Raw genomic sequence first — 9,499 nt, 5'->3', positions numbered from 1 at the left:
CTGCTCCTCGGGAGCCAAGCTGGGGCCAGTGGGAAAGGCCTGCAGCCCTGCTCCTCGGGAGCCAAGCTGGGGCCAGTGGGAAAGGCCTGCAGCCCCTGCTCCTCGGGAGTCTGAGACAGTAGGATCTGTCTGAAAACACTGAGCTAAGAGAAGGCTGAGGATGTGACCCAGTGGAAGATCGCTTGCCCAGCATGAGGAAGTTCCCCTTGCCACCTACCTATCTTCTAAAAGATTATTTCCAATGTTAAAATGTAGCTCCAAAAATGTATATCCTTAAAAAAAAAATGTATATCCTTGAAGAAAATATTTCATTCTCTGAACTTCTCACTAATACCAAAACATCTCTGTCCTGGTTAATTCTAGGAACACCTTTCTGTTATTGCTTGGGAGTACAGAAAATGCCCTACGCAGAGATCACCGTGAATCTGGGCAAGGTGACGCTGGGAGAAGAGAACAGGAAGAAGATGACCAACAGTTGTTTGAAAAGGCATGAGAACTCGAGTCTCGTCCAGGCTGTGTGCGCACTGCTGAATTCTGGGGGAGGTGTGATCAAAGCCGAGATCAATGACAAAAGCTACAGTTACCGATGCCACGGGCTGGGGCAGGATCTGGAAACTTCCTTTCAAAAGCTCCTCCCATCGGGGTCACAGAAGCACCTGGACTACATGCAGCAGAACCACGACCTCCTGATTTTTGTGAAGTCATGGAGCCCAGATGCCTCCAGCCTTCCACTGAAGATTTGCAGCTTACGCTCCAATTTATATCAGAGAGATGTGACCTCAGCCATCAACTTGTGCGCCAACGGTGCCCTAGAGCTTCTCAGAGAGAAAAAGTCTAGAGCCCAAAGAGGTACCCCTAGGCTACATTCTCAGGACCACATCCTCAACAGAACCATTCAGGAAGAGGAAGATATTAAGATGTGTGCCTTGGAATTTTTTAAAAGAGATAAACTCAATTTTAAGGAGAAGCTTAGCTTCACAGAGTCAACTCACGTTGAGTTTAAAAGGTTTACCACCAAAAAGATTGTCCCTCGGATTAAAGAGACACTGGCTCATTATGTTTCTGCATTTGCCAATACTCAGGGGGGATACATAATTATTGGGGTTGATGATAAGAGCAAAGAAGTGTTTGGATGTAAGAAAGAAAAAGTGAACCCCGACTCACTAAAAACAGAAATAAAAAACTGCATAGAAAAGTTGCCCACATACCACTTCTGTCGTGAAAAGCCCAAGGTGAATTTCACAACTAAGATTTTGAAAGTTTATCAAAAAGAGGCCCTGTATGGTTTTGTCTGTGTCGTTCAAGTAGAGCCCTTCTGTTGTGTCGTGTTTGCAGAGGACCCAGATTCCTGGATCATGGAGAACAATATTGTCACAAGGCTGAAGGTTCAACAGTGGGTGGAAATGATGCTGGACATGCAGTCAGGTAAAAGGCAAGGGAAAGCATTGCTGAGGTTGAGGGCAACAGCCTTCTTTCCTTTCGAGGGTATTCCAGTCACATAGCTTCGTTTAAGAACAAAACCAAAACCCAAACCCCAGAAACGTGCTCTTGTTTACAAACACTCTCCCACAGCTGTGTTCTTTTTCCTCATATGCTTATTTACAAAGACTCTGAATCTGATTTTTTTGAAATTAAAAAAGAATGGATTTTGGGGAGTAAGTTATCATTTATCATTAGCCATGAGTTCCTTGTTTTACACTATAAAACCCTGTTGACAAAAGTTGGCTGATTTTCCATGTCCACATGGAATAGTTACACTGGGAAAGCAGTCTTTAGAGAGCACCATTTAAGTATGACACCGAACCATGTGTTTCCAGGGAGACTGTGTGCGGGCCTGTGTGCGTGACGAATCTGTACCATTTCAGTAAATCTAGAAGCAAATATTTTAAGCTGTCAGCCCCTGAGACCCCACAACATGGGGAATGAGGGAAAGCAGATATCCTGGGATAGGGAACCACCCTGAGGGAGGAGGGCTGCTGGTGGTTTTACGTGTTTAGAGTCAGCCTTGGTGATGCCAATAAGACTCACAAATAAGCTCCCTGACTTGCTTGCAGGAGCAGCTGCTCCTAATGACGTCAGTCACTACAGACTCCATGCACCATCCTTTGTCTTGTCCTAAATTTGCTCTATTTCCTGTTTCCCCAGCGAGATCCTTCCCCTTTCAATTACATCTTACTGAGACTACAGTCACCTGTAACCACCATTACAGCCTGGGCTGCACTCTTTGGCCATGTGGCTGCTCACAGCCCCCAGGACATTCTCCTCTTCTCTGTCCCTCCTGGAGGTGCCTGCCCCTACCTCCCAGTGCTGGGATTGAAGGCATGTGTCAACACCACCCCGCCCTTCCCTTACTTCTTACCAGTAACCTGTATCCAACAGTTAGGGTTGGAAGTAAACTCGGGGATCATCACCTCATGAGAGATAGGAGAAGGACACTTGTCTGAAATGGATTATCCAGGAGGGTAAAATACTTGAGACCCACAGAGCAGGTCTCAGCTTCCTTTCCTGCCACACACTGCTACACACAGCTGCGTGTCATGCCTGTAGAAAGAACAACGGCAGAGTTTTTTTCACTTCTGACTTTTGCCAATTTCTGTGTGCTTGTTTAGATCCTTCCGGCTTTCCCACCACCAATGACAGTGCTCACCTGATGTCACCAGCTTTGTCTGCACCAAAAAGACCAGCGCATCTCACAAAAGTCCTGGAACATAAGGAGACTCTGCAGCGCCATTTCTTTCCAGGTACAGACATCTCTGTTTTGTTTTTGTTTGTTTTTTTTTTTTTAAGACAGGATCTCACTATGTCACCCAGCCCAGGTTCATGAACTCCCTCCTCGTTTTAGCTGAGATCATTTAATGAAATAAAGCATAGTTCAGTGGTAGAGCATGGACCAGGTCCTGAGTATGATACTCAGCATTGAAAAAGATAATTAGGGGGCTGGAGAGATGGCTCAGTGGCTAAGAGCACCGAAAAAGAAAAAGGAAAAAGATAATTAGGCTGGGAGGAATGAATAGCATGTAATTCAATTTTTTTTTCTTAGAGAATGTCAAATGTAACATTTAGCAGACATAATGGTTCTACAATTACACACACACACACACACACACACACACACACACACACACAGAAGGGGGGGTGGAAGAGAGAGAGAGAGAGCTCGAAAGAGAGAGAATCTTAAATTCTCGTCCTCAATCTCTATTACAGTTCCAAATGCATTGAGTTCTAACCACCTATGTCTTTTATTCTTCAAAATGTAAAGTGCTGAAGTTCCTTGGGTCTCTATCATATGAAAACTTTGTCATGCTTATTTATTTATTAAATAAATAAAAATTTTAATGTGGGATTTTTACTCACATAAGGATTACATCGAAGATCAGAGACAGGTATATAGAGAATTCATGAACAGAGAATATGGCTCAGTTGGTAGCTGGAGTGTCTCCTAGAATACGCAAAGGCCTGGGTTCGATTCCTAACGCCATGTAAACAGAGCATGGTAACACACGCCTGGAATCTAGCACTTAGGAAGTGAAGAATCAAATGTTTGAGTTCATCCTTGATTGTATACCAAGTTCAAGGCCAGCTTGGGTTCCATGAGGTCATGTCTGATCTTGACAGTGGCCTCCAAGTGGTCACAAGGTGCTCTGAAGAAGTTGACAGTTTGTATGGTCGGACGGCACTATGCTCTACAACCCTTCCTGAAGGTTGTTCCACTCTGGCCCCAGTAGCTGGGCTGTGAGGTGGTAGAGCTCACTGGTTATGTAGTTCTTGCTCCTTTGCTGAGATCCCCTTGAAGTTTGCTCTCTTTCCATGCTTATTTAATATAGAGGGAGTCAGAGGGTTACACACACACACTTTCAAGCAAATTTTCTTCGGCTTCAGCACTACTAACATTTGAATCACATCACAGAGGGAGTGTTTTGTCAATTATGCATTGCTTGGCTGTATCCCTGGCTTCTATTCATGAGATGCCAGAAGCCTCCTTATAGTTATAATAATCAAAAAGTCTCCAGACATTGTCTTGGCTGGTGAGATGGCTGGATGGGTAAAAGAGCCTACCAGCAGGCTTCATTACCCTGAGTTTAATCTCTGGGCCCCACATGGTGGAAGGAGAGAACCTTCTTTTGAAAGTTGTCCTCTGACCTCCACATATACTGAACACACACAGACACACACAGACACACACACGTACACACACACATGTACACACACATGTACACACACACGTACACACACATGTACACACATACATACACACACATACACACACGTACATACACACACATACACACAGGTACACACACAGGTACACACATGCACACATGTACACACACACATACACACACGTACACACACACGTACACACACACAGGTACACACACACATGTACACACACATGCATACACATAATAAAATGCCTTCAGACTTTTGGTTAGGAATTGTTATTCTCAGCTGGGCAGTGATGGCACATGCCTTTACTCCCAGCACTTGGGAGGCAGAGGCAGGTGGATTTCTGAGTTCGGAGGCCAGCCTGGTCTACAGAGTGACAGCCAGGGCTACACAGAGAAACACTGTCTTGAAAACCAAACCAAACTAAACCAAAACAAAACAAACAAACAAACGAACAAAAGAATTGCTATTCTAAACGAAGATTCTCACTTCCCCCAAAGCATAAGCCTCGAAGAAGGCCCTTAGGGGGAAAAAAAAAACATCTTCCCAGCAGCTGTGGACATCTGGAACCAGAAAAGGGCACCAGGAGCCTGTTGTCTGTAGACCTGTCCCTGACAACTTCCCCTAGAGCTAGCGTAGTCAGGCTAGAGACACTGTAGTAACTACCTTGGTAATGTTCTCTTTGTAACGGGAAAAAACATGGTTCCGAGGCTAGAGCCACACTTTCCCACCAGATTACAAGAGTAGCCCCGTGCTTTTTAAAGTTTTGGTAACTTCTATTCCTTCAATTTTCAGTGACACAAGAAAACCTACAATTTCAGCCAGAATCCCTCTGTAAGAAGCTTTTCTCAGATCATGAAGGACTGGAAGACTTACTGAAGGCACAGACACACCCATGTTCTCACGGCATTGTGATATTTTCGAGAAGCTGGGCTGGCGATATTGGTTTAATGAGAGAAGAGAAGGTCCTATGTGATGCACTCCTGGTAGCAGTTGGCAGCCCTCTGGTACTCTATACAATCCTAACAGACCCCAGTTTGACTGGAAGATCTGACTATACTCAAAACACCGCCCTTCAGTTAAAGAGGCAGCTACAAACTCTTGGAGGCTACACAGGCAAAATATGTGTCATTCCAAGGGTGATATACCTGACCGGCAGAGGTTCCAGACCTGATCAATCCCCTGTGTACTACCCCCGACCATACACACTGTCCAGCAAAGCTGAAGTGGAGGATTTGCTACAGGGCCTGGTGCTGGTCTCACTGTGTTCCAGATCTGTGCTAAGTGACCAGCTTGGCTGTGAGTTCTTCAAGCAGTGCTTAGAAGAGCAAGCCAACACACTCTCCAGGAACCTCCAGGAAACCCGGGAACTGTTCATCCATTGCCTTCCTGGAACCAGGAAGACAGCTCTTGCCATAAAGATGGTGGAGAAAATCAAGGATTCGTTCCACTGCAAACCAAAAGAGATCCTCTTTGTTTGTGAAAATGACTCCCTAAGGGATTTTGTGATGTGAGAATTTTACCATCTAAACTTTAAAAAAAAAAAAATGTCTTTCAGTCAGAAAAGTAATTGGTGTTTGGAGTGTAAGGTTTTACAATGCGTTTTCACTGTGGAAGTTAAGAGTCTTCAGTTAACCACACATGTGGCTGAGGTCTAGAATAGGTCATTTATCACGTTCAATCCCAAACTTGCCACCGGACACTTGACATTTTTGGTTTTTTGAGATAGTCCTTCTCCTCAGCTCAGGATGGCCTTAAACTCAATCCTCCTGCCTTAGCTTCCTGAGTATTAAGATTCCAGGCCCAGCTGTGACTCTCTATAGAAGTAGAAACATTTGCTCACAGTCTGTGGCCTTAGATCCAAGGAAAGTAGAAATGAACTTCTCTTTTTTTAAGTAACTTTTTGCTGGATAATTAGTGTTTTGGTTGTCCAGTTAGTCACTATATCTACCAGGAATTTAAATTTAAATACAATTTGGCTTAGTTTATTAAATATCACTGGATATAAAAATCCAGTGAAAAATATTTAAGTAATTTTAGAAAACTTATGAATGCAAGTATGGCTGATACCTCCAGCTGTCAGTGTAGTAAATAAATTTGACATTGTACAAGTTACCAAAGAGGGCAAATTTACACTTTTGTTTTGGTGATAATTATTCAAAAAATCTTATTGAGCAGCATATTTGTTAGATGGTATTAAATATAGTGCCAGAGGAACAAAACTAAGGAAAACTTTAACAATGAGCAATGCAAGCGCTGTCTGTGTTACTGGTATTCTACTAAAGGCCTGCCTCACACAGCTGGAGGTTGCTCAGCGGCTACTCACTCTCCAGGAAAGGAGACTTGACTCCTAAATCATTAGGAAGTGTGAGAGAGTGCCTGCCGGTAATTCCAGCAGTTGGGAAGAAGAGGACTGAGAGTTTGAGGCCAGCCTGGACTCCCTGAGACTCTATATCAAAAGCAATCAAGCAAGCACACAAAGAACAGAAGAGAAATAAATGAGATGAGGAGGGCACAGCAAGGTCAAAGGGCACAGCATATCAAAGGGCACAGCAAGGTCAAAGACAGGGATGCCAGAAAACAAGGGTGACATATCTAACTGGAGTGGAGCTAGGGTGTGGGCATACTGGTGATGTTGGAGCGCACATAGATGCTGAATTAGGTAGGAAACTGTGCGCCTGAGTGTGACCATGCACATGAGTGAGCTCTATGGCTAAATTTTTAAAAACACACCAGTTAAAACCCTAATTACCAAATATCCATGGAACCCCTATGGTGAGGAGGGATGGAGACAGCCAAAAATCAGAGCCGGTCCTCCAGAGCCACCCAGGCCAAGCTAGAAGAGAAGGAATGGAGTTCTAAGGCAAAGCACAGAGAGAAAAACCCCAGACCTGTATCATAAAATCTGTGTGAATGTGCCCTATTAATTGGATCCAACTTAGGGCAGAAACAAAACTTGCTCTAGACAAGATTTGAATGGACGCATACCTTTCCTGCATGTATAGATTCTGAAATGCCCGGAGGAGGAGGTGGTCCCCTTGTTTCAAAAGGGCAAGATAAAGGAGTAGGAGATACTTTTGAGATGTCCTTTAGCTGCCAACCATCACAATTGGACCAGTAGGAATAACATGGTGTCCTAACTTTCAGTTTGTTCATTTTTTGAAATCAAGTATTGCTATGTAGGCCAGATTGACCTACAGTCATTATGTAGCCCAGGCTGGCCTTGGACTCAGGATTCCCAGCCTCCGGAGTTATAGGTACAAACCACTAAACTAACTACTTTGTAGTAAAATTTCACATGAAGAATTTATTTACCCAAACAGTCTCTAAACTCTGCATTCTGTCAGGCACCTTGGACGCAGAGTGCTTTGGTCGTACTTCCTTTGTCAGTGACCTGGTCTGCCAAGGAGAATTAGCCTCTATTTCCAATTCAGAGAGTAAGAAAAGCTCCCGTTATCTTTGTTTCTATGCCTGACACCCTGTTATCTTTGTTTCTATGCCTGACACCCTGTTTTCTCCTTCCTGGTTACAGGCAGCAAGTCACCTGCCGAGCTGTGACCCGCAGGACCTTCATGAGGGAAGAGTTCCCAAAGATTAAACACATAGTGATGGATGAGACTGAGAACTTCTGCAGTAGACATGGTGACTGGTACATGAAGGCTAAGAGCACCACCCATCCAAAAGCAAACGAGGCTGCAAATGAACACCCTCACCACGGGATCCTCTGGCTTTTTCTGGATCCTTTCCAAGTCCGGCACACAGATGGTAGTGGCCTTCCAGTTCCTTCTGCTCAGTTTCCTCGGAAAATGGTCACCAGTGAGATCCACTGTGCTGTGGAAATTGCTAAGGTCATGAAAGATGAAATGAAGAGGATGCAAGAAAACCCTCCCTCCATGGGCCTTCCAGACACCCTGGCAACATTCCAGGAGGCTCCCTATGAGGAAGCAATGCGTGCCGGGTCTCTGCCTGGAGTGTGTGAGATCAAGGCTAACCTGACACCAGAACAAATAGCCAACTATGTGGCAGAAAAATGTCACAGCCTGTTCCATGAAGGCTATCTGCCCCAAGACATAGCAATTCTGTACAGGAGACGAGAAGACAGAGGACAGTATAAGGATGTGTTGCTAAAAGCAATGGCCCGTGGGACAACGGAGGTCGCCTTCAACAGCGCTGCTGATGTTTGTGCTGATGGTATCATTTTAGACAGTGTAGAACAGTTCTCAGGCATGGTAAGGAATATTGTGTTTGGGCTTAGCCCTGAATCTGTGCACTCAGAAGGCGTTCATAAACTCTGCTTTGCCTCAAAAGCCATTAAACACCTCTACCTGCTGTATGGAGGAAGGATGGCTTTTTAAAACTATTGTAAATAATACAGGAAGCCAAACAAGAACACTCTCCTTCCAAATGGGTGGTAGCTCCTTTTTAATATGACAAGTGAATGAATGAAGGCGCATCATTATGGCCTGGAGCCTCAGAGATGTGTTTCTGGTCCAGCGGTGTGGCTGGACCCTTTGCTCAGTCCACTACTTTTTCCCAGTGACAAGATAAGTATGACTGATTCTCTGCCTCCAATCTTCCCGACTCAATCCAGCTTTCATTCTGTCCAAAGAGCCTAAAGCAGAATGTGAATTTTATGAAATTCTCTGCTCCAGGGAGTTCCTGCGGCCCTCAAATGCACTACGTTTCTGAGGCTCTCCATGGTACCTACTTCCTCTCCTGACCCCATCCTTGATCACACCCCCGACTCCCAGCGTTTCTAATGCATTCCCTGATCTGTAGCTGCTTTGGGAGTGATGGTAGGCTATCCTTTAGACCAACTACTTGGATTGGGTGTCTTGAAGGCAGTACCTGGGCTAACATCTCATGTGGGCTGTGGGGCTCAAGCTTTGCAGAGACACCCTTGGTTTTTCCTCGTTCTCTTTCTCTTTCTCTCTCTCTCTCTCTCTCTCTCTCTCTCTCTCTCTCTCTCTCTTTCTTTCTTTCTTCTTTCTTTTTTCGCATCAAGTCTAGATTAGACTCTTGGGGTTGGCTTTCTGCTAACCAGGTCACAGAAGGCAAACATGAGAGTGAACGTGTCACTTAGTTACTTTACAGTGTGAACTTTGTTAGTCAGTGGACTAGGGGTGTTTTGCTAATTTGTACATTCATCAAGAACATAGGAAGCCAAGTGGTGTGAACAGAGTAGCTAGAGGGGCAGTCTGAACCTATGGCCTGCTGTGCTATGCATGGATCGAATAGAAGAATCCCTGGCAAGCAACCAGCCAGTCCAAGTATTCTCTCTCTCTCTCTCTCTCTCTCTCTCTCTCTCTCTCTCTCTCTCTCTCTCTCCCTC

The 9,499-nt window shown here is 44.7% G+C and overlaps 1 protein-coding gene across 1 annotated transcript; it reads left to right on the top strand.

Annotated features, from left to right (window-relative positions):
* Nucleotides 1-398: 398 nt before the first annotated feature.
* Nucleotides 399-8,522, top strand: Slfn14 (schlafen family member 14). The gene is made up of 4 exons (XM_021175409.1): nucleotides 399-1,425; nucleotides 2,610-2,741; nucleotides 4,963-5,677; nucleotides 7,700-8,522. The coding sequence occupies exons 1-4, from the start codon at nucleotides 399-401 to the stop codon at nucleotides 8,520-8,522; spliced, it is 2,697 nt and encodes an 898-aa protein (XP_021031068.1).
* The last annotated feature ends 977 nt before the right edge of the window (nucleotides 8,523-9,499 follow it).

This window comes from Mus caroli, chromosome 11 (assembly GCF_900094665.2).
Source record: "Mus caroli chromosome 11, CAROLI_EIJ_v1.1, whole genome shotgun sequence".
Classification (NCBI taxonomy): domain Eukaryota; kingdom Metazoa; phylum Chordata; class Mammalia; order Rodentia; family Muridae; genus Mus; species Mus caroli.
This window is presented reverse-complemented; position numbering and strand designations above follow the sequence as displayed.